We start from the raw sequence: 25,085 nt of genomic DNA, 5'->3' as shown, positions 1-25,085 counted from the left end.
CTGATTAGATGAGGCTCACCCACTGTGTGAAGGTCATTCTCCTTTTCGTAACTCAGCTCATTGTAGACCTCAGTCTACTGAGTTAGTGTGCAGTTGGCAGACACCTGGGGAGAGTGACCTAGCCAGTGGCATTTGCTCCTGGTTGGCTATGGGAATGAAATTAGATGTGTCCATAGGTACAGGGCCCAGGCATGGTGCACAGCATAGACAGTTACCTGCAGTTGGTGCCCTGGGCACTACCCAGGCCTGTGGCCCTTCTTGGATATTTTGTGGCAGTCACTGTATTCATCCCTGCGTTCATTCACTTTTTCATCCCTTATCATTGATCACCCATATTTATGGACCCACCCTGGGGACGCTAAGGGACAAATCAGACCCAGTCCCCTGCCCTCCTGGAGTGCGCTTTCATTGAGTGAGGCGACAGATCAATGGTGGGTTCAATAACAATAAGTTAGGAAGAAAAACTAAGCCAGGGAGGGAGCTGAGGTGGCACTAGGATTTTAAATGGGAGAGGCCTCACCGAGCAGGTGAGCAAAGCCCTAGGTAAGCAAGTCCTGCAGATACGAGGGGGGGAACGTTACAGTGAAAACAGCCAGTGCAAAGGCCCTGAGGTAGAAGACCGCTGGCCATGACTGAGCAGCAAGATATGGGAGACTGGAGGAGAGTGGCCAAGGGAGATATGGTTGGACTGAAGGACTCCTTCCTGTAGTCACTGAGCCAGGCAGCCTCAGGCCCCAGCTCTGTGTAACCTTCCAGTCCTCCTAGGAGAGGCTTGGACACTCTTGAACTAGATTCACTGAACACCCATACTCCTGCCATACCAGGGCCCGTGCCTGCCCTGGACAGTGACATGGAGGGCACACATGCTAGGAAGGCCCATGCTGCACGGCATCCACTAGGCTGGCCCTGCCAGAAACCCCGCCTCACAGGCCAGGCCACTTGGTGCTATACAGGTTGGCCCCCTGGAATGCTGACAGGGACTTAGCAGAGCCAGCCATGATGGGGGCCACCCCACCAGCAAGACAGCAGGACAGCAAACCCTGAGTGCCACATCTCTGCACTCCCTGAAGACAGAGGTGCAGGTCACAGGGGGCAGGTGACGGACAGGGAGCCAGGGTGAGCCCAGCACGGGGCCAGCGTGAGCAGCCTGTCTCCCCACAGGGGCCTTCAAGAAGTTCAGGTCACGCTGGCAGCCAGACTGGGGGAGGCAGAGGAGAAGATCAAGGTCCTACATTCAGGTACGTGCCCCGTGCCACCCTCACTGAGGGTGGGGACAGCGAGCTCTGCTCACAGGGCTTCTAGAACCAAGGGAGGCGGAGCGAGGTGAGGCTGCTCCCCAAGGGGTCTCCCCTCCCGCCCGCCCCGTGTTGCTGTGGAAGGAGAATCTGAGGCAGAGTCAGGTGGGGGGCTGTCAATGCCTGCAGGGGCCAGGGGACAGCAGTGGGGAGGGCTGAGGTCTGGGCACTGGCGAAGCCAAGCCTTGTCCAAAGAGGCAGCTACACGGCCACATGGGCCACACCTGCCAGGCATGGCTACCCGCCCCCCCCACCCCCGTGGCCTGGCCTTCAGTTTTCCTACCACAGTCAGAATCTACAGGGACCAACCCTGCAATACCCAGAACCCTGTCAGCTTCATTGTGCCTCCCTGTCCCCTACATGCCAGTCAGAGCCTCAGGGTGGTCCTGGAGGGTGCTAGGGGCTTGTACCCCAGCCTCCGGGGCAGATGGCACCACTGCCCCCACTCCCACCAGGGTCCCTGAGCTTCCCACCCAAGGCCTCCCACCTGCCCTGCCCAGCCCCACAGCCCTCGCCCTGTCCAGAGCCCCTCTGAGGACAGGGCACACACTACCTGGTGCCAGTTCTAACCAAGAGAAAGGTCCCCGTCACTGCCTCACTCTGCCTTCCTACACCCAGGGTGGGTCCCCCTCCTGGGAGGGCTGCCCCATCCTGCTCTGGGGTCAGGCCTCAGTTGCCCTTTTACTTCTCCCAGCGTTAAAGGCCACGCAGACGGAGCTGCTAGAGCTGCGTCGGAAGTACGACGAGGAGGCCGCGTCCAAGTAAGTGAGTGGCCAGCTGGGTCAGGCCTCCCCCGACCCTCCACACAGGCCTCTACCCCCACCCCCTGAGATGTACCTCCTCCCTCTCTCCCCCGAGATGTGCCTCCTCCCCTGACCTTCCAGACAGGCCTCCTCCCCATCCCCCCTGACGGTACCCCCTGTCGCCAGAGACTCCCTCCTCCCCGGCCCTCCAGACGCACCCGCTCCCTCTGAACATCCCTGATGTGCTCCCTCGTCTGACCCTCCTCTCTGATCCTCTGCCCGGGGCCCCTTTCCATCTCACACTGCTGCTCCTGCCATCCGGGTGCTGTCTGTGTGCCACACACCATGAATGACATCCTGTGCCTGACCTGTAGGGCTGCCGAGCAGGGGTCTCCCCTTCACCCCGTTCCCACTCTCCAGCCCTACAGCCCAGGTGACATCATCTAATCTGCTCTGGGCTGGAACGTTTTTAGTCACTCGTTCCATAAACATTTACTGAGTCGCTGCTGCTCACCTAGAGGGTCCTGGGGACACATTAGACAACGTGCCCCTCCCCTCAGTCAGAAAGGAGGCAGACAGCAACTGAAACAGTGATGACCTCTTTGCTCCCAGACACTATTGAGCACTTACTGTATGCCCAGCATCATTATTAGCACGTGGTAAATGCTATGAAGGGAAGTACTGGCCATGGGCAGGGAGGGTATGGAGAGGGCTCAGGGAGGGCTCGCTAGGGAGGAGGCCTTCAGGGTGAGGAGCTGCCCTTGAAGAGCCCCCGGAAGGTGCTCAGGCCCGTGTGGCCTTATAAGTCACCAGATGCTCCCCAGCCCCCTGGGTCACCTATACCCATGCTAGGCTACCCCTAGTCCACCACTGAAGGATGCCCTGAGGCAGTGGAGGAGGCCTCTCCCACACTTGGGAGCTCTAGAGAGACACGAGGCACAGGCTCAAGGCCTGGCAAGGTCTCTCCAGAGAGTGGAGCCCTGGGGAGGCTGGGAGGGTGTGGTGCTCAGGGCCTGTTCCACTTCCCCGCAGCCTGGGTTCTTTTCTTCCCAGCCTGAGCTCTGTGGGGAAGGTGGCCTCCTCAGCCCCCATTGCAAGACTCAGGTTCAAGCAGAGGCTGGGCTGTCAGGATGGGGGGCTTGGCAGCTGCCAGAACCCCGCCTCAGGGCCTCACCTTTGTGTCTCAGGGCAGATGAGGTCGGCCTGATCATGACGAACCTGGAGAAAGCTAACCAGGTGAGGGGTGCTGGCGGCTCCTGCTGTGGTGGGGGCGCCGGGCCTGGCAGGGAGTGGGGGAACCGGGGGTCACATGCCTTTGAGGGCTAGGGCCAGTGCAGGTGTGAAGATGCCCGCTCAGCCCGAGGTTTGCAGGGCAACACTGCCACAGGCAAGCCACCATTTTCCTGAGGTGATTGAGGGGGGCGTCTTGGTGGGGGACACTGGAGCTGGGCTTTGAGTCCATGTGCCGTCTCCTTGAGGAGAGACATCAGGCAGAGGGCAGAGCAAAGGCCCAGAGTGTGGCTCTTCAGGCATAGGGCAGGGGTGCTCCCTCCTGTGGAGGACACTCGATAGGAAGGTTGATCCCAAGTCCCTGTCCCTACAGGAAACTACCAAAATATGCAGGCCCAACCTGGCCCACCCTCCCTGCTCCCAAGGACATGATTTCCAACTGGGCCCCTCGTGGTGCTGGGACTCCATGAATCCCTACTGTCTGGCCCTGACAGGGGCAGTGTTCCCTAGGAGGGGCAGGAAGCCCAAAAACAGGGCCAGGTGACAATGGTGGTGGTGACCACAATGGCTTCCCTGGAATGAACATTAAATGAGCCGTATTTTTATAGCCCACATACATATTCAGCTTTTTTTAATTTTTTTAGAGTTGTTGATGGACCTTTATTTTTTATTTATTTATTTATTCGTGGTGCTGAGACTTGAACTCAGGGCCTCATACATGCTAGGCAAGTGCGCTACCGCGGAGCCCCAGCCCCAGCCCTGCCCACATACATATTTAGGTTGATTTTTTGAATGTGTAATTCCCCAGTGAAGTTACACAAGGGGCTATCAGGAAATTCTAGTTGCCCTCCCCTGTAGCAGTTTCCAGGGTCTTCTTCCAGCGATGCCCAGTCCATGCACACGCCCGTGAATGTATCCATTTCTGACTTCTTTTTAAAGCAAAAGCGAAACCCTATGTGCACCTTACTTTCCCTGAGGTCTGCTAGGATCCTTCCACATCTAACTTAGTCCCTCCTCTGGTTGACACCTCCGTACCCAGTTCACATTGAGTGGACGCACAGTACCTAGTTCACATCGAGTGGACACACCGTCACTAACCTAGGGACAGAGGGCTCACATTTTTAGCTTTGCAGTTCACGCTGTCTCCATCACAGGTAGTCAGCTTTGCCATTGCAGCCTGAAAGCATAGATGATGTACCTGTGGAGGAGCATGGCTGCGTTCCAATAAAACTTTATTAATAAGCCCAGGCAGCAGGCTCTGCTCGGCTGACCCCAGCCTAACCAGGCCCCTACTGATAAGCATTTATGGTATTTTCAATCTTTTCCCTCACAATCGATACTGTAGTGAATAAGCTTGTACAGAAGTGTACAGACGCACGACCCAATATGTAGGGTGGAGTTCTCCAAGTGGATTTGCTGGGCAAAGGGTGTGTGCATCTGTGATTGTAGATGTAGCCAAACTGCTGCTCCCTCCACCGGTGCACAAGGATGCCTGCTTCCTGAGGACCTCACCAGCGCTGCGTGTCCTCAAACTTTTGCATCTTTGCCAATCAGTTTTTTATTTTATTTAATTTATTTTGTGGTATTGGGATGGACCCCAGGGTCCATGTTAGGCAAGTGCTCTACCACTGGCTATATCCCCAGCCTTTTGGGTTTTTTTTTTTTTTTTTTTTTTTTTTTTTGAGACAGTGTCTCACTCAGTTGCCCAGGCTGGCCCTAACTCTGTGATCCTACCTCCCAAGGAGCTGGGATTCCAAATGGGCACCACAGGCCAAGCCAGATAGGTTTTTTAAAAGAGCTCTTAACAGTAGTTTGAATAGGAAACAGTTTAATAATGTCTCCTCTTTTTTTCCTGATTATTTAACTAAAATCTTCTCATTATAGAAAAATACGGAGAAGAAAATAAACATCACCATATTAAGTTTTAATGTCTATCTTTAATATCATCCTGAGCATGGCTGCAGGGATTCTTAAAACAGAGCAGGTACCTAGTGTCATTCACTAAATAACAGCCAAGCCAGTGAACCCTGCAGAGATCAAACCAGAAGCAGATGTTGTCCTTTGTGTACCAGGGTCTCTACCATAGGCGACAACCGCCTAACTGCCAATCTGCAAGGTTATGTAGGAGAGGGACCTTCTGCCAGTGGGAGAAGAAGAATCCATCTATCTCCCAAGTACCATGGACACAGGGCGAGGCCCTTGGAGTGTGCGCACACATCTCTCCAGGGGCCACCTCAGTCTCCCCACTTGAAGCGCAAGCACAGTCCTCCAGGGAGGAAAACTTCCCTCAGGTCCTGCTAGCTAACCAGCCCACAGTTTGTTCCCAGGCTCTTTTCTTTCTTTTGCAGTGCTAGGGAACAAACCCAGAGCCTGGAGCATGCCAGGCACGAACTGTACCACGAAGCGCCACCCGCAGCCCAGGGTTCGCCTTGTAGCCCGGATCCTGAGTTCATTCACATCTTCTCAGAACACCCCGACTGTGCAGAAACGTAAACACACTTTCGCTACTGCCCCATGTACCCAGAACTTCTTCCCCCAAACAGAACTATCTTGAATCCTTTCTACCACAAGACAGGGTGCCAATAAATAAATTACAAATAAATTAAACTGTGAATATGCTATACATGGGTCTCTGTGTGCATAAAGTGGGCACAGCATTCTAACTGTCAAGGTCAACCATAGTTAAACATAATCACTATGACCTGCTACATCAGCTGACGTTATAAATGTAACCATAGGGCTGCGGTGTGGCTCAGTAGTAGAGCGCTTGCCTGGCATGCATGAGACCTGGACTCCAGCTTTAGCACCACAAAATAAAAATAAGAAAACAATAGCTCTTTTAACTTTCAAGTAATGGCTCAAGTAATACACCCTGATGAATGCCAGTGAAATGAACCAATCATGGACACACCTGCACGGCACCAAGCTAAGATGCCTAATGATGAGTGCATTTTACCAAAATCACTGAATTTGTGAAGCCACCCTGTGAAATAGCTGCCTTTACAATCGTCATCTTACAGATAGAGTGACCACGCTGGGAAGAGGAAGCCTCTTGCCCAAGGTCACATAATCACAAAGTCCTGAAGTGAGAAGCTGAGCTCAGATTTCTCTCCAAGACTCTAAGACCATATTGCTAACATTTAGATGCTTCCTTCCAGACTCAGAAACTTTTGAAGAGTTGGCTCTACCCAATGTGTAGGTAGTTTAGCTAACCGCTGGGTTCTGACTGTAATTGCTCAGGGCCCTTCTGATGTTTTCCCCATTTCATAAAAGGGGGACTGAGTCCTAGGAAGGGATAGTGACTTGTCCAGGGGCCTGCAGTGGCTTGTGAGCTGGGGACCCACCTCTGGGACTTGTCCCACATCAAGTGCTATGAGAGCAGGGAAGGTTTACCTTCCATGCATCCGGGCCAGAAGCTTCGCGAGGCAGACAGAGTGACTAGAAATGGGGGCTTTCTAGTGCCCTCACCAACCCCTCCCTCCTGCCCTCATGGAGGGGAATATTCTCTTGGGGTCCCATGCACCCCAGCACAGACTGAGCCTCCTCAAGGGAGCCACACAGATCCTGTCCTCCAATTCTTTAAAAAACATGGGGCTGCTCTCTTTGTTCCCAGCCCTGAGCCCTGCGACAGGCCTTCCAGCTCCAGGACTGGGTCCAGGACCAAGAAAGCAGGCAACTGCCACCTGGGATGTGGCAGGAGGGTGTCAGAGGGGCAGAGTAGGGTCTGACGCACCTGCTCACCTCCTGACCACCTGTGTCCCTCCCCCTCCCCAGCGCGCTGAAGCCGCCCAGCGGGAAGTGGAGAGTCTCCGGGAACAGCTGGCCTCTGTCAACAGCTCTATCCGCCTGGCCTGCTGCTCCCCGCAGGGAACCAGTGGGGTAAGGATGGGGTCTGGGAAGTGTGGGGGGAAGCAGAGGGAAAAAGTGGAAATACTAGGTAGGTGACACATTGTGGGTGTGTGCTTCGTTGTGAAATCGTGAGCAGGGATGTATGTGGGTCTCTGTGTGTACAGCGGGCACCTTGTCCTAATTGCCAAGGTCAGTGCATAGTTGAACGTAATTACCACAACCCCTTCACCAGCTGAGGGTGATAATGTAGCCACAGTTCTTTGACCTTTCAAGCTCGAGCCTCCACATGCCCTTGTTTAAAGGAAGTCTAGTACCTTCCTTTGACAGCCTCCTTCACCCCCCACTTGTCCAGGAATGCCAGGAGCTTTCTCAGGCCACAGAAGGTCATTCCCATGGCCAACTGCCAAAGGGGTGAGTTTGAGTAAAGCGCAGCAGTGCAGCTTTGGTGGCTGCCACCAGGTGTCACTGTTGGACGCTTGGTTTGCACCACATGGTGTAAGACTAGGATGCTCTGGCTGGCTTCCAGGCACTAGCAGAACTATAGAGAGGCCATGCCTGATCCGAGGCGCAGGGCTCCTTGTCAGCCATTATTCCCAAAGCAGCTGGTGGAGGATGATTCCAGTGGGGGTTCCCGCCCCGACCACATGTGTGAAGGGCCAGTTTCAACCTGACGTCCTGTGTTGAACCTGGCTAATTCACTCATCTTTCTCTTTCCTACTGGTTAGTGCCTTTTGGCATTCTGGAATCATTTCTTGCCAAAGGATTTTCTTCAGAGCCATCCTATTCTGCCTCCCGCTCTCCAGAAAGCTGTGGGCACCTGATGTCAGGCACATAGCAAAGGGTTAGACTCACATTCCTTATGGTCTGCTCCAGGGTGAATTGCAGCCTCGACTCGTTAACCTGATACACAGGCACAAGCGTCATGCCTCTCTTTCTGTTTGAATATTGGAATACGTTGGGCTGGGGTTGTGGCTCAGCGGTAGAGAGTTTGCCTAGCACGTTCAAGGCACTGTGCTCGATACTCAGCACCTTATAAAAATAAATAAATAAAATAAAGGGGGGAAAAAAGATGCAGTCATTGCCTAAAAAAAGAAAAAATTGGAATATGTCTCTACGAACATGTGTTACTATATGTGTATGCTTGTGACCTTTGGACAAGTGACCATGTCCTTAATCTGACTGCACCTTAGTTCCTTTATCTATACAAGTGACATTTACCTTATAGAGTTGTTGAAAGAATTGTTTGTGTACTGCCTCCAAATGGTACTTGGCTCATAGTATATGCTCAGTGAATATTTAATGCTCCTATTACTGTGATCAGTGTATCTTTGGTCCATTTGCTCATGAGACCATGTGGCCTCCTGGAGCACACATGGGTCTCTGTGTGTCATGGTGCTGTGTCCCAGTGTCTCTGTCTCCTTGCTGCTTGTGTATTTTTGTGAGTGTGCATGTCAGCGTGAGAATTCAGGGAGGCACATGTGTCTGTGTGCTGGGACTGTGTGGGGTCAGCCATGTCTGTGTCCCTGTGCCCAGGTGGCTTCACAATACACAGGGAGTGCATGGGAGAGAGGAAGAAGGTGAGGAAAGGATCAAGAGCGAGAGCTCACAAGGATGCCTCAGAGAGGAATTTGCCAATGGTTCTTAATTAGCCCCCGTGGAACCCAGCAAATGCCTTTGCTAATCAGCCACGGGGAGCTCGGCTGGTTTGGGAGGTGAGCTTTTCTGAGCACAACGGTGGCGCTCGATGCTAATTAATTTAATGTATTAATGGCATCCGCTTCCTGTTTTAATTGGCATTTATCTCCATGGAAGAAAGCTGGGTTGGTAGCAGTGTATTTGTTTGTGTGTGTGTGTGTGTGTGTGTGTGTGTGTGTGTGTGTGTGTGTGTGTGTCTGTGTGGGTTTTTCTTTTTCCTTAAATGCTTCTTAGCCATCTTTGTCACGGAGCCAGAGACCAGCCTGACTTCATGTCCCTCAAACAGCAACCCCTCCAACTTCCTCTGGGAAAAAGGGACCAATTCCTAAAATCAAGAGAAGCCACTGGTCTTGGGCTATGAGCAAATTAGGAGGAAGGAGCCACCCATAGGTGGCTACGAGGTCTCCAGTCTAACCCTGAGGTCCCTTGTCACCTGGAGCAAGATCATTGCTCTAGGGAAGAATCTGAGTTCAGAAACCCAAACCTTTATCTGAGCCGGTCCTTCGGCCACAGCACCCAGTGGCCACTGTACAGCCGCCGCCTATTGTGGTCGTTCCTTTTTAATCACTGTTTTAAGGGGAGCATAGCACACACAGCATGATTCACATACCCCATAGTACTCCTGAACTGACAAGTGGAACTTTCCACCCTGTTGGGGTTCCTGGGCCAGGAGGCCAGCCCTATGGCCCCCCATCCCACACCCCTCGGCCCTCAATGCCCCCTTTTCCCCCAGGAGAAGGTGAGCTTCGCCCTGTGCTCGGGGCCTCGGCTGGAGGCTGCTCTGGCCTCCAAGGACAGGGAGATCCTGCGGCTGCTGAAGGACGCACAGCACCTCCGCAACTCTCTGCAGGAGCTGGAGGAGGCCTCCGCCAACCAGATTGCGGACCTGGAGCAGCAGCTCACAGCCAAGTCCGAGGCCATAGAGGCAGGTCTTGGTGGGAGACCGGCAGGTGCCCAGGCAGAAGGCAGCCCTTGAGCACCGGCCAGGCTCACCCTCTTCATTTTACTTCCAGAAGCTAGAAGAAAAGCTCCAGGCACAGTCCGACTATGAAGAGATCAAAACAGAGCTGAGGTACAGTGCAGAGTGGGACAGGGCCAGGTTCTCACCTCCCTCCTTCCACCTGCCCATGCTGGGCTCCTGTCACCTCCCCGTGGACACCAGGCATGTCAAATCTTGGCTGCCCCGATCCTTTTCCATCATGGCCACCTACAAAGTGGCTGTCTTGTCCTGGGTGTGGTAACTAGGGGTTGACAGCTAGATAGGTGCATCCCTCCAATGTGGGGTCAGCTGCTGCAGCCACTTCCAGGAACACCCTCACCTGCCGGCAAGCCTGCTGCTTCCGATCTGTGGTTGCAACAGGTCAACAACAGACACTTGCCCCTCAGCATCCCTGGAGATGGGTTCCGGGGCCACCCACAGTGCCTTACACAACCCATATGAAATGGCACGGTGTTTGCTAGAATCAGCACACATCCTCATGTGAACTTCAGATCACCTCCAGGTTTCCCGTGATACCTAATACACTGCTGATTCATCACGCACTGGAGTGGATTCAGTGCGAATTTTAAGTTTTGGTTTTTAGAACTTTCTGGAATTTTATTTCAAATATTTTCTTTCTTTTCTTTTCTTTTTTTTTAAGCAGTGCTGGGGATTGAGCCCAGGCCTTGCACATGCTAGGCAAGCATTCTACCATTGAGCAGTTTTACCAGCTCAAATATTTTCTGTCTCTGGTTGATTGGAGCCATAGTGCAGAGCCCCCAGACACAGAGGGCCCTGCAGGTGGGAGAGGGGGATGGGCGTGGCTCTCCATCAGGGGAGATGAGCGGGCTGGTGCCCCTTACAAGACTTTGCCTGCAGCCCGGCGACCTGGCTGACCTCAGGCCTCTGCATTTTCTCTGCAGCATCCTGAAAGCCATGAAGCTGGCCTCCAGCACCTGCAGCCTCCCCCAGGTAAATGTCCCTGCCAGGTTCCCGTCTTCAAAGGAGGCTGCCTGTGGGCCCTCCAGCCAACGTGCCCTCTCAGGCCTGCTTCCTGTCTCCTCAGGGCCTGGCCAAACCTGATGACTCACTCCTCATAGCAAAGGAGGCCTTCTTCCCAGCACAGAAGTTCCTTCTAGAAAAGCCTGGTCTTCTGACCAGCCCTGGTAAGGGAGGAGGGATGCTCCCCTTCCTCTTGCTCCCTGTCCTCCTGCTCCCCATCCTCCTGCTCTCCATCTTCCTGCTCCCCGTCCTCCTGCTCCCTGTCCTTCTGCTCCCGGAGCTGCTGCGTTCCTCTCCTGGCTCTGCCTCCTGCCCCGCCCCGCATGTAGCTCCCTTCTGTCTGGCTCCTGTTCTCTCTGTCCGCTCCCCTCCCTGCCTCTCTCTCTTTGCCTGGCTACTTTGCTCCCTCTCTCCTTCCCGGTCACCATCTCTGTCCCTCTATCTGTTGCTCTTGGTATTCTAGAGGAGGACCCTTCAGAGGACGACTCCATCAAGGACTCTCTGGGCACAGAGCCATCCTACCCCTCCCCTCAGCAGTTGCCACCTCCACCAGGACCTGAAGACCCGATGTCCCCCAGCCCTGGGCAGGCCCTTCTGGGCCCCAGCCTGGGACCTGATGGCCCGCGGACTTTCTCGCTGTCCCCATTCCCCAGCCTGGCCTCAGGGGAGAGACTGGCTGGGGACACATTGCTCTCCAAGCACATGATGCCCCCGGCCGCCTTCAAGGGAGAGGCAGGTGGCTTGCTGGTGTTCCCTCCAAGCTTCTATAACACCAAGCCCCCCACGGCTCCGGCCACCCCAGCCCCTGCCCCTGAGCCCCCGGGGAGCCTCGAGCCTGCTGATGGTGGCGGGGGCAGTGTGGCAGGCACCGGGACAGAGGAGGAGCAGCTAGACACAGCGGAGATAGCCTTCCAGGTGAAGGAGCAGCTGCTCAAGCACAACATCGGGCAGCGAGTGTTCGGCCACTATGTGCTAGGGCTGTCCCAGGGCTCCGTCAGCGAGATCCTGGCCCGGCCCAAGCCCTGGCGCAAGCTCACAGTGAAGGGCAAGGAGCCCTTCCTCAAGATGAAGCAGTTTCTGTCAGATGAACAGAATGTGTTGGCCCTGAGGACAATCCAGGTGCGGCAGCGAGGTGAGCACTGCCCGCACATCTCGGCCAGGCACAAGCACAGGGCTGGTCCAAAAGCCCGCTCTCTGCCTCCCTGCTTGCTATGTGACCCGAGGCATGTGATTTCACCTCTCTGTGCCTCAGTTTAGCCCTCTGTTAAAACAGAAAACACCCTCACGCCCTCCATCCTGATGTCTGTCCTGGTGGGGACCCCTCCAACCCTCAGTTTACCCATCTGTGAGATGCCCTGGGTAGATGCCATCCTTGCCAGAGTGGATTTTTAGGTTCCTTGATGTGCAGAACCTGGCTCTACCTCACAGACACCAGGTTTGGATCCTGGCTCAGCCACAGCCACTGGCTGGCCACTCAGCTCCCTCAACTGCCCTGGGCCTCGGTTCCCCAGCCGTCAGCCTCCTGGAAAGTCCTGGGGATTTCAGGGGCATAAAACACTGACCACTGAACCTGGCACCTGGTGACTGCTCCCAGCGCCAGCTGCGGCGGTTGTCATCGCCATTGTCGCCATGTGTGCTTTATTCATCATGTTTCAAGCCAGAGCAGCTGAACATCCACATTTCACCACACGGACCATGCGGCAGCCCTGCGCCTGCAGGGCAGCCCAGCCCCTGCTCCTGGGCCCCAGACTCCCATGCAAACCCTACCACAGATGCCTTTCGCCTCCCCCAGGTAGCATCACCCCACGAATCCGCACGCCTGAGACAGGCTCGGACGACGCCATCAAGAGCATCCTGGAGCAGGCCAAGAAGGAGATCGAGTCCCAGAAAGGGGGTGAGTAGGCTCGGCCAGCCTTGGGGAGGCCTCCAGGGCTGCCTTGAGCAGTGGGCTGTTCCCCAGGGGGTTCCAAGGGGTCTGAACCTCCCAGACCAGAGAGATCTTTTTAGAGCACATATGTGGTCATGTCAGTGCTCAGGTCTCTCCACGTCTCCCTGCTGCCCTGGATATCAAATCCCGGCCCCTCAGCAAGACTCCAGGCCCTACATCTTCAGTCTCCCCCTGAGCCCCCCACACCTCTCACGGTCATGGTCTCACCCAGGTCCCTCTCACAGTCTCTCATTTTAATTATTACATCTCTCGTTGCAATTCTGTGCTTCTGGTATGGCTGTCCCTTCCACTGGTCTGGGGGCTTTGTGCAACCAGGGACCAGTTTACACCCCCACCCCCACCCCCATTTGATCCTGGAGCTCAGTGCAGGGTGGACCGCAGCTACTTGAACCAGGATTGCTCTGCTCTTCATTTTGCAGGGTCAGCTGCCCCCTGGTGGCTCCTCAGAGCAGGCCATCCCAATTTCCAAGCCGCCTGTGGCTGAGAGCAAAGGAGTTTCCCCAGGTCCTGCCCCCTCCCCCTTCCTGGAGAAACAAAGGGAGAAGGGCTTGAGCTGGAGGAACCTGTGCTGCCCCACCCTAGGATCCCCTGAGCCCCTACACTATGCATTTTCTTCTCTGTGCACCGCGGTTTCTTCTTTGTCAGCTTCGGTATCAAGAGATGCAAGACAGGGAAGCAAGCAGTAAACGCATCCAGCGTTAGACCTAGGTTAGGACCTGGGTAAGACTTGTCAGCAGAGCGAGAAGCAAGTTCATGTCAGGCTGCGGTGAAGCTCAGCAGCGAGCACCTGCCTGTGTGCATGAGGCTCTAGGGAAATGTAAAAGGCAGCCTCACAGCAGAGGAAAAGTCTGCCCTAGTGGGCCAGCCGGGGGCTTTACATTCAGGGTCTACACAGGACTCAGAAGAAAATTCCCAAGGTCGCCACCAAGCCCCTGACAAGCAGGTGCAAAGCAGAAAGTACACCAGCCTCTGCCCTGAGGAAAGGACCGTGGCTGCCTGTCAGCCCAGGGTTTGTACTTCAAGGAACCAAAGGAAAGTCCATAGAGCAATGTACAAGCCATTGCTTATGTACAAGCCATTGCTCTATCCTTCTTTACTAGAGTGGCAAACTGGAAACAACCTAAGTGCCCAGCAGTGGGGGATCCTGTGGTAATGCAGATAATATCCCATCAGTGGCACATGCAGCCATTAAAGACAGAAAAATTTTTTTCCCTGTGGTTCTGGGCATTGAACCTAGGGGCTCTCTACCCCTGAACTATACTCCCAGCCCTTTTAATTTTTAATTCTAAGCTAGGGTCTCACTAAGTTGCCTAGGCTGGTCTTGAGCTTGGGATCTTTAGCCTCCAGAATCACTGGAAGAATTTTTTTTTTTTGTCAACGGACATTTATTTTACTTTTTTATATGCGGTGCTGAGAATTGAACCCAGTCCCTCACACATGCTAAGCAAGCGCTCTACCACTGAGCTGTAACCCCAGCCCTGGGGAAAACTGTTAATGATAAGAAAAATCATTCATTTTGATACTGAGTAGAGACAAGCCAGGCTCTATCCCACCTAGCAAGGATGATCCTCCAGTGCCCTTAGCATGGAAATCAGACTCAGAAGAAATAAAGAGCATGTCTCATGTAGCAGCCTCTGGACAGAGAGAATGGGAATTTTCTCCCTACGTTCTATGATTTTTGTGACCTTTTTTAAAATTGAGGTAAAAATTACATACTATAAAAACAATTTAAAGTGCGTGATTCAGTAACGTTTAGTACATTTGTCGTGCTATGCAGTGATCATCTCCACCTAATTACAGACACTCATCACCCCAAAGGACACCTCACGCCCATTAGACAGTGGATGCTATCCCACCCCCAGGGCCCTCTGCAGCCCTGCTCTGCACTCTGCGCGAGTGGATTTGCCCATCAGGGACACATCGTGTAGGTTAACTCATCCAACAGGTGGCCCTCTGTGTCCAGCGTCTCTCACGTCACATCATGCTTTCAAGGTTTCTCCAGGGTGGAGCAGGGCTCCGTGCTGTGCTCCTTTCTATGACTAAATAATAAGACTGATACTTTATTGCTGGATTACTTTTTAAATTGGAAAAGCAATAAAAATTATTTAAATGGGTCTGTGGGGATCCCTCAGGATGGAGCCTGCACAGAGAGAGGATAGAGAAAGGTCGCACTGCCCCAGCCCAGGCAGGGGTGGGGGGCCCAGTACGGGAGAGGCTGCCCGAGAACAGAGGATGCACCTATCTGTCTGCTGGTTAACTGTCACCCTCAGGGTTAAGTCACAGATCAGTCTGTCCCTGGTGTAGGACAAACTCTCATGGAAGCTCCCGGAGAGGCCTTCCTCTGAATGTATATTTGTATATGCACCCACTTACTCACTCACCCACCCACCCACTCACTTACCCGCTCACTAACTCACCCACTCACTCATTCAGTCACTCATTCACCCACTCACCCACTCACTCATCCACTCACTCAATCACCCACTAACTCACCCACTCACTCATTCAGTCACTCATTCACTCACTCACCCACTCACTCACCCACTTACCCACCCACCCACTCACCAACTCACCCACTCACTCATTCAGTCACTCACCCACTTACTCACCCACCCACCCACCCACTCACTCACTCACCCACTCACTAACTCACCCACCAACTCACCCACTCACTCATTCAGTCACTCATTCACACACTCATCCACTTACTCATCCACTCACTCACCCACTCAGTAACTCACCACTCACTCACCCACTCACTAACTCACTAACTCACCCATTAACTCACCCACTCACTCATTCACCCACTCACTCACCCACCCACTCACTCACCCACTCACCCACCCATTCACCCACTCAGTCACCCACCCACTCACTCACTCACTCACCTACTCACCCACTCACTAACTCACCTACTCACTCACCCACTCGCTCACCCACTCACCCACTCACTCACTTACTCATTCACTCACCTACTCATTCACTCATTCACCCACTCACTCATCTACTCACTCACTCACCCACTCACTCACTAACTCACCCTCTCACCCGTTCACCCACCCATTCACTTACTCATTCACTCACCCACTCACTCATTCACCCACCCACTCACTCACCCATTCACCCACTCACTCACTCACTCACTAACTCACCCACTCACTTACTAACTCACCCTCTCACTCACCCACTCACTTACCTACTCACTAACTAACCCACTCATTAACTCACTCACTTACCCACTTATTAGCTCACCCACTCATTAATTCACCCACTCACTCATTCACTCACTAACTCACCCTCTCACTCACCCACTCACCCACTTATTAACTCACCCACTCACTCACCCACTCATTAACTCACCCACTAACTCACCCACTCACTCATTCACTCACTCACTAACTCACCTACCCACTCACTCATTAACTCACCCATTCACTCATTCACTCACCCACTCACTCATTCACTCACTAACTCACCCACTCACTCACCCACCCACCCATTCACCTACTCACTCACTCACTCATTCACTCACTCATTTATTCACTCATGCATTCTCTCGCTCACTCATATCATAGAACCATCTTCTGGGAGCCTGTGAACCTACCCAAGGTTTAGAAAATCCCCAGTGTCTCCCATCTTCTGGCATTTTACACCCTGCTGCCTGAACTCTGAGATCCTTTATCCTAAATTTTTTTTGTCGCTCCTTTAAGTTTGTCATTTGTTAAAAAGATTGTTCACTGAATTGCATACTGTTTATTTTGCTTGCTTGGGAGCTTTATAGAAGGCATGTTATGGCACACATCTGCAACCCAGCAACTCAGGAGGCTGAGGCCAGAGAATATCCCCAGTTCAAAGCCAGCCTAGGCAACATAGTAAGACCCCTTCTCAAAATTAAAAAATAAAAGGGGCTAGGGATGTAGCTCAGTGACTCAGTAGTGGAGTGCCCCTGGGTTCAGTCCCCAGGATTGCCTAAGTCAATAAACACACATAGAAGGCACATTATACTGTGTCATCTTCATCTTCTGGGACTTGCTATTTTTGCCCAATACTATGTTATTAAGAGTCACGCATGGCTGGGCTTGGTGGCGCACACCTACAATCCCAGCAGCTCAGGAGGCTGAGGTAGGGGGATCGCCATTTCAAAGCCAGCTTCAGCAGGAGCGAGGTGCTAAGCAACTCAGTGAGACTCTGTCTCTAAATAAAATACAAAAAAAGGGCTGGAGATGTGGCTCAGTGGTCAAGTGTCCCTGAGTTCAATCCCTGGTACCAAAAAACAAAGATTCATGTATGGGCCAGGTGTGGTGGCACAGGTCTCAGGCACAGGAGGCTGAGGCAGGAGGACTGCAGGTTCTAGGCAAGTTAGCAAAACTGTCTCAAAGTAACATAAGGGCTGAGTGTGTAGCTCAGGGGAAGAGCACTTACCTAGCATGTGCCAGGCCCTGGGTATAGTTCCCAGCACCACCAAAAAGTAAAAGATCCACATGTGGCTTTGCAGGGTGGTTTCCTTTGTCACGGCTGTAGAGTAGTTCACTGTCGGACTGTGCCATTATTATCCATTCTCCAATCCATGGGCATTTGGATTTGTGCCACTGTTTTGCTATAGAATAATCAAAGAAGCATCTTATGTGCTACAGTGTCTTCCTTGTCTTTGAACGTTTGCTTAGGTGGATCATAGTGTGTGAAAGACAGGTCTTTCTTGTGTTATATTATCCTTGTGAATACTTCTCCCACATAGGCTAAAAATCAGTCACCAGGACTTTTTGTTTTGTTGTGCTGGAGATGGAACCTACCACTGAGCCATTTCCCAGCTGTCAACCTGACTTCTTAAAAATATTTTTTAGTTGTCAATGGACCTTTATTTTATTCATTTTTAGGTAGTGCTGAGGATTGAACTCAGTGCCTCACACATGCTAGGCAAGCGCTCCACCCTGAGCCACAGCCCCAGCCCCAGCCCCTCAACCTGATTTTTAATGGCAGCCTGATGTCCTGCCATACAGAGGGACCTAACTTACTTAACCAATCCCCATCTGCTGAACACAGAGGTTGACTCCGCTTTTTTGTGGTATAAATACTGATGCTTTGAACATCCTTGCCTTCAAGCTGAGCCCTGATGAGAGGCCCCTGGCTGCCCTGTCGTCCTCCCCACAGGTGAACCCAAGAACTCAGCGGCCCCATTGAGCATCACCAACGGCACAGCCTCCACCAGCACCTCGGAAGATGCCATCAAGAACATTCTGGAACAGGCGCGCCGTGAGATGCAGGCCCAGCAGCAGGCCCTGCTGGAAATGGAGGCAGGACCCCGGGGCCGCTCGGTGCCCCCTTCTCCCCCAGAGCGGCCCTCGCTGGCAGCCATGAGCCAGAATGGGGGCCCAGCCTACGTCAAGCAGGAGGACAGCACTGGAGGTGGCAGTGGAGGGACCAGCAGCAGTGCCACACAGACGTCCCTCACGGTCCTGTCCCCCGCAGCCTTTGTGCAGAGCATCATCCGGAAAGTCAAATCAGAGATTGGCGATGCCGGCTACTTCGATCACCACTGGGCCTCGGACCGCGGCCTGCTCAGCCGCCCCTATGCCTCTGTCTCGCCCTCCCTGTCCTCCTCCTCCTCCAGCTACTCTGGCCAACCCAACGGGCGGGCCTGGCCCCGTGGAGACGAGGCGCCCGCTGCCCCTGAGGACGAGGCAGCTGGGGGCGAGGATGAGTCCCCCAGGGTGGGCGAACTGAAGGCAGAAGGGGGAGCCCCTGAGGCGGGCAGCGGCGGGCGGCTGGCCTACTACCCAGCCTATGTGCCCCGCACCCTGAAGCCCACCGTGCCACCCCTGACCCCCGAGCAGTACGAGCTCTACATGTACCGCGAGGTGGACACTCTGGAGCTGACGCGCCAGGTCAAGGAGAAGCTGGCCAAGAATGGGATCTGCCAGAGGATCTTTGGGGAGAAGGTGAAGGCCGCAGGGGTCGGAGAGGCCGTGGGCCCTGGGAAGGGAGAGCCACTCAGGCCTCAGCCCCCAGGACGTACCCTGCAAGGATTCCAATGGAGCAGACTCTCCCACCTCCACAACATTGCTCTCTCTCCAGGGTCCAGCTGTCCCTGGGCTCGTGGGAGGGAGCCACAGCGCTGCTGTGGGCAATGAAACACTTCCTTCCCAGGCTGCGAGAATCCACTTACCCCCTCCCCCAGGCCTCTGCACCTCCCGTAGCCCAGCCAGTGAAGGGGTCTCAGTGTCCTGGTCGATGTGTCCCTGCAGTACCAGCAGGCTCAGAGGAGGGTGACAGGACCTAAGTGGGAGACGCCAGGAGGCTTCCCAGCAGAGGGGGCACTCGAGGCCAGGTTGAAGTTTCTCAGGAAAGAGGGGTCGCAGCACAGGTGCCCAGCAGGCCCCTGGAGATGAAGAATCATTCAAATGAGAGTAGCCTGACACCCATGGCCTCAGGGGAACAGCATGGAATGGCAGTGTCCAGAGGCCTGCTGACCTGCCCTGCCTGCCTTGCCCACCGCAGGTGCTGGGCCTATCGCAGGGCAGTGTGAGTGACATGCTGTCCCGGCCGAAGCCCTGGAGCAAGCTGACCCAGAAGGGGCGGGAGCCCTTCATCCGCATGCAGCTGTGGCTCTCAGACCAGCTCGGCCAGGCCGTGGGCCAGCAGCCCAGCGCCTCCCAAGGTGAGTATAGGCAGGACCCTCTCGAGGGGTGCTGGTGGCCCCCCAGCTATAGGGCCTCCGTACTTCCCTCTGCATCCCACCACAACTGCACCCCTGGATATCGCGCATGTTTCTGGCTGTCTCCCAGTCCCCCTCAGCTTTCCCGCACCAGAGTGATGCTTCTTGGCCCACATCTGAGACACAGAGCCCCTTGTTTATACCTCTGGGGGTGCTGGGTGCTGGAACAAGTAGAGGAAATATTTTGCTCGCCTAGCCCCACCCACCTACTCGTCCAGAATCAGCTCTTTTCCTGGAAGATCCAGCACACAGCCCCAGGGGTCTCGGCACAAGGTTTTGGCCCCTCGCATCCACTCCCTCTTGAGAGTGTGCAAGGGAGAGTCTGAGCCTGGCAGGTAAAGAAGCCAGGCTGAGAGTGGCCCCAAGTCAACCCAGGAGTGGGGAGAAGCTCCCTCCTGCTAACAGCAGGAGGGCTGGTCTGCTGGGGCCCCATGAGGGGCCCACCCAGACCTGTGCTGGGATAAGGGCACTGGCTATAGGATGGACAGCTGCCCTGCCCACTGAGACCAGGACAAGGTAGAGACAATCCCAGGGCTTGGCTCAGCCTCAATCTCCCCACCTATAAGTGGGGATCAGTCAATAGGACAAAACCATAGCTTAAGTTCATATCAACAGGGATACAGACCAGAAACAGAATGTCAAGTGGCAAAAGCCCAAGTTCCAGGTAACTGTGTTTTATCAAGGGGTGCTAGTGGCCCCCCAGTTACAGGGCTTCCATACTTCCCTCTGCATCCTACCATGACTGTGCCCTGCAGCCACAGCCCCTGAGCGCACACAGACAGCCCCCACACTGGGCAGGGCAGGCGCCAGGAGCAGGCAGGGAGCAAAGCTTGAGCAGAACTACTGCTTTTTTAAACAAGAAGGGAGGGCAGGGGTGTGACTCAGTGGTAGAGAGCTTCCTTAGCATGTACAAGGTCCCAGGTTCCGCCCTAGCACCACACACACACAAAACTAGCGCTTCGCATGTCCACGTGTGCTGTGGACATCTTTTCATTATGTATCACTGTGTGCATGTGCGGTGCTAGAGGGAACCCAGGCCTTAGGCCTGCTGAGCAGGTGCTCCCCTGAGCCATGGCCCCAGCCCTGTGTTATCTACAAATGCTGCAGGGCTTCCCCAGTTTTATTTGGCTACACTCTGGTGGCTGATGTTGTAGATCACTGCCCACTTCCTTTTGTTGTGGTTTAATCCTTGGTTTGACATAGTTTCTAATTTACAGAAGAACCAGGCAGAACCGCCCGCTCCCTGTGTGCTCCACCACTGTCAGCCCCTAATCACACGCTGTGTTTGTACTTTCTCTTCATTTGAGGAATCCATTGGCAACATTGAATCTCTTTACTGATACTTGAGCAAGTGTCATTGTCCCCAAGTTGCACCGAGAGTTGGTTCCAGGGATGCCAACATGCAGAGATGCCCAAGTCCCACATATAAAATGCTGAAGTGTTTGTATGCACCCATGCACAGCCTCTTCTGTGCTTTAGATCATCCCTGGGTGACTCGCAGTACCTGGAACAATGCAAACGTTGGGCAAATAGTTATGGAATTGTATTTTCTTTTAAATTTTTTTAGTAAATTAGTGACAAGCCACTTTATTTATTTGTGTGTGTGTGTGTGTGTGTGTGTATGTGTCTGTGTGTGTGGTGCTGGGATTGAACCCAGGGCCTTATGCATGCAAGGTAAGCACTCTACCAACTGAGCTGTATCTCCAGCCCCTAGACACAATTTTTAAAAAAAAATAATTTTGAACAGTGGTTGGTAATCCACAGGTGCCAAACCTGAGGATATTAGAAGCCAACTGAATTTCCCAGAAATACAGAAATGAAACTTTCCACTGGGTATCAATGGCACATAATCCCCAGTGTCTGGGGATACTGAGGCAAGAGGATCACAAGTGACAGGCCAGTCTTGTCAACTTAGGAAGATCCTGTCTCAGAATTTTAAAAGGTCTGTGGATATAGCTCAGTAGTAAAGCACCCCCAGGATTCAATCCATGGTACTGAGAGGGGAAAAAATGAAACTTTATCATGATTCATGGTACCTCACCTACCACCTACAATCAAGTTTTATCACTTGTTCTAATAATATCATTTATATATGTGTGTGTCATATATAAATTATCAATTTATAACATTTATAAAAGTATAAATTATCAATTACACACACACACATCATTTCCCCTTGCCAGCATCAGGTTCAGTCACTAGTATTTAGTTGCCGTGTTCCACTCTGGACAGTTCTGCCTCTTCCTTTGGCAGTGTGACTTTGCTAAAAGCTGGAGGCCAGGCACCTTGCGACCACCTGGGTCGAGTGTCTCCTGGAGATAGGTTGAGGCCCTGCCCGTGGTGGAGCCTCCCAGCAATGATGCTGTGTCCCTCACAGTGTGCCGGGTGGGGGCACCGTGTCTGCTGCTTCTGGTGACTTGGTTTGGGGGTCTTCCCAGAACTGCTACTGGGAGGCGGCTCTTCTCTCTTTGTACTTAATAAGCACTGTGGGGAGACGCTGGGAGACCTGCTGAGCCTCCTATAGAGGGCCCCTCAGGGACACGACTGGGCCGTACAAGAATGGATTGTTGCCAAGCCCCAGCCTGCCCAGAATGTGTGTGTCCATGCCAGATGGCAGTGACCACCTCTCTGTCTCTTTGTGGCCCACAGCCAGTCCTCCCGAGCTGCGGTCCTCACCTTCACCACCCCCAAGCCCCATGGAGCCTGAGAAGAATTCCCAAGAGTCCTTGAGCCTGTCACTGGAGAGCAGCAAGGAGAACCAGCAGCCAGACAGCCGCTCTGGCTCCTCGCTGGGTGGGAAGATACACTCTGGCAGCCAGGCCACGGGAGGCATCCAGGAGATTGTGGCTATGTCCCCAGAGCTGGACACTTACTCCATCACCAAAAGAGTCAAGGAGGTCCTCACAGACAACAACCTAGGTATGGGCAGCCGGAACCAGGGTTGCTGCCTCCTATCCTGGGTGGCCTCAAGGAAGAGTGCCCATGGTGAGAACCTAGTGCCTTGGGCCAGCTGGAGGTATCAGTCAGCTCAGGCATGCAGGACCCCACTCAAGGCATCTTGACTGGCCTGTGTCCCTGTAGCAGGTGAAGGAAGGTCTGAATCCCCTGGAATCCTCAGCCCACACTCCAAAAAACTTCCCTCTGGGGGTTCAAAGAACCAAGTTGCAGTGAAGCTCTAACACTGTCCTCATCCAGGGCCCAAACTTGCACCCCGGGGGCATAAGACGGGGAAATCTATTCTGGGCATCTTTCCTTTCCTGGCTTACACGCTCCACTGAGCCTTAGATGCAAGTTATACGCCTCCCTGAGGAATGTCTGAGCCCCGAGTTTCTCACTACACTTTCTATTGTGAAAATAAGACTTACTCATTGCTTTAAAATGAGTTAAAAAAACAATGAGTTAAAAAAAATAAGTTAAAAATAATAAACATCTGGCATAGTGGCACACACATATAATCCCAGCCACTAGGGAGGCTGAGGTGGGAGGATCTCAAGTTCAAAGCCAGCCTCAGCACCTTTACAAGACCCTAAACAACTTAGTGAGACTTTGTGTCTAAACAAAATATAAAAAGGACTGGGGATGTGGCTCATCGGTTAAGTGCCCATGGGGTCAATCCTGGTACTTAAAAAAAAATAGATCAATAACTCGGGGCCGCAGGTGGAGTGCAGAGATAGATTGTGAGCTTACTTGCACAGGCCCTGGCTCAACCTCAGCACCTCAGACACAAGACAACCAGGGTGCGCCCTTCCACTGCAGGCAGGAGAGCCCAGGGGTAAATCCCAGGGTGGAATTGCTGGACCAGAGGGTGTGTACTTTGCAGGAAGGTCCCCCATGTCTCAGGCTCTCCTTCCTGAGAGAGTGGAGACAGTGCTGGGCTTGGCCTGTGTCTCCAGCCTGTTCCTGCCTCTCCTGGGAGCAGGTCTCTCTGCCCAGCCTCTGGTAACAGGCTGCCTCCTCCCCTGTCCCCAGGGCAGCGGCTGTTTGGGGAGAGCATCCTGGGCCTGACCCAGGGCTCTGTGTCTGACCTGTTGTCCCGGCCCAAACCCTGGCACAAGCTGAGCCTGAAGGGGAGGGAGCCCTTTGTCCGCATGCAGCTGTGGCTCAGTGACCCCCACAATGTGGAGAAGCTAAGGGACATGAAGAAGCTAGAGAAGAAAGGTAAGAGCTGGGCAGGGGACAGGTCCAGCATGGGGTCTGGCCTGTTTCCCTTTGGAACCTGCCTGGCTGCCACCTAAATATGCCCAGGCTCTCGCTGCTGGGAAACCACATGAAATGGCAGTCGCAGAGGACGGTACAGTGTTCTAAGAAGTGGGTGGCAGCATCTGCATCTCCCGTGAAAACCCCCACCCACAGCTGCCCCAGAGTGCTTGCAGCCTCAGGCAGAGGTCCCCAAACACTCCCATCCTCTGCCTCCGCTGCATGCTGTGCAGATGGAGCGCCCCTTGCCCTACCCAGACTCTACGATAAAGGACAGAACTGACCCAGCAGAAAAGAGGAGGAATAGACCCGAGTCCCACAGTCCCCTTAGAGAGCACTTCCCAGTGACCCGAAGACCTCCCATCACTTCCCATAGCGCCCACTTGCTGAGCCTCTAAAACACAGGCCTTTAGGGAGCATCCCAGACGCAAACTATAGCAGCGCCCCCCCTTTTTTTATTGGTGTTTTTTCCATTTGGGGTCAAAATGTGCCCGGCAGTAAGGGGGTTTGTTTAGACTCTGCTTGAAACTCAGTGAGGCTGTAGAGGGTGCTGTTGGGAGGCTTCCTGAGTGCAAGGCACCCTGCTGAGCCCTATATGCAGGTGACCTAACTTCAGAAGCCAGTGGCTTGGGTCTGGCACTCTCAGGCCAGCCTCTTAGCAGAGGAGTTGGGAGGAGGTGGAAATTCACAACAAGAAGAGCTCTGAGCGGGGATGACTGATCCCTGCTGTCCCTGGGGGGCTGATGGCGGTGTTGATGGACCCCTCAGCCTCCCTCCCTCCCCTGGCCCAGCCTACCTGAAACGCCGCTATGGCCTCATCAGTACTGGCTCAGACAGCGAGTCTCCAGCCACGCGCTCCGAGTGCCCCAGCCCCTGCCTGCAGCCCCAGGACCTGAGCCTCCTGCAGGTCAAGAAGCCCCGCGTGGTGCTGGCGCCCGAGGAGAAGGAGGCGCTGAGGAAGGCTTACCAGCTGGAGCCCTACCCCTCCCAGCAGACCATCGAGCTGCTGTCCCTCCAGCTCAACCTGAAGACCAACACCGTCATCAACTGGTTCCACAACTACAGGTGGGGGCTCTGGGCAGACCCAGGTGGGGTGGGCTCTCCCTATGCAGGGCCACTGTGGGCCCAGACGTGCCTGGAGTAGAGCCCAACTCTGTCCCTTCAACCGTGGGACCCTGGGCAATCACTTGCCTTCCCTAAGCCTCATTCTTCTGACCTATACAACAGGGACAGCATCCACCTCTTAGCTTCCTCAGAGATTGACAAACCGACACGTGCACATAGCATACCTGGGGCATAGTCAGTGGTAGGTACTGATGGTGTTGCTGTCGCTGCCATTATTACTCCACCCAGCTTGCTCTGCGTCTACCTCCAAGAAGGCACAGGGAACGGGACCTGGGGCACACACCCAAGACACTCTCACAACCCACTGGAC

The 25,085-nt window shown here is 53.9% G+C and overlaps 1 protein-coding gene across 14 annotated transcripts in view; it reads left to right on the top strand.

Annotated features, from left to right (window-relative positions):
- The window catches only part of Cux2 (cut like homeobox 2), a 230,097-nt gene that overhangs the window by 200,758 nt on the left and 4,254 nt on the right, over positions 1-25,085 (top strand). For 11 of the 14 annotated variants that reach the window (XM_078039140.1, XM_078039139.1, XM_078039138.1 and 8 more), the window contains 15 exons: positions 1,162-1,238; positions 1,990-2,056; positions 3,226-3,274; positions 7,043-7,147; positions 9,546-9,737; positions 9,826-9,884; positions 10,715-10,763; positions 10,837-10,957; positions 11,257-11,925; positions 12,586-12,687; positions 17,890-18,677; positions 19,237-19,396; positions 22,103-22,372; positions 23,423-23,611; positions 24,442-24,715. In XM_078039140.1, coding sequence (XP_077895266.1) covers positions 1,162-1,238; positions 1,990-2,056; positions 3,226-3,274; positions 7,043-7,147; positions 9,546-9,737; positions 9,826-9,884; positions 10,715-10,763; positions 10,837-10,957; positions 11,257-11,925; positions 12,586-12,687; positions 17,890-18,677; positions 19,237-19,396; positions 22,103-22,372; positions 23,423-23,611; positions 24,442-24,715 — 3,171 coding nt within the window. The remainder of the gene's footprint in view (positions 1-1,161; positions 1,239-1,989; positions 2,057-3,225; positions 3,275-7,042; positions 7,148-9,545; positions 9,738-9,825; positions 9,885-10,714; positions 10,764-10,836; positions 10,958-11,256; positions 11,926-12,585; positions 12,688-17,889; positions 18,678-19,236; positions 19,397-22,102; positions 22,373-23,422; positions 23,612-24,441; positions 24,716-25,085) is intronic. The other 3 variants (XM_078039141.1, XM_078039143.1, XM_078039148.1) reach the window with 2 other exon arrangements.

The sequence above is a fragment of the Ictidomys tridecemlineatus genome, chromosome 2 (assembly GCF_052094955.1).
Source record: "Ictidomys tridecemlineatus isolate mIctTri1 chromosome 2, mIctTri1.hap1, whole genome shotgun sequence".
NCBI classification, from domain to species: Eukaryota; Metazoa; Chordata; class Mammalia; order Rodentia; family Sciuridae; genus Ictidomys; species Ictidomys tridecemlineatus.
This window is presented reverse-complemented; position numbering and strand designations above follow the sequence as displayed.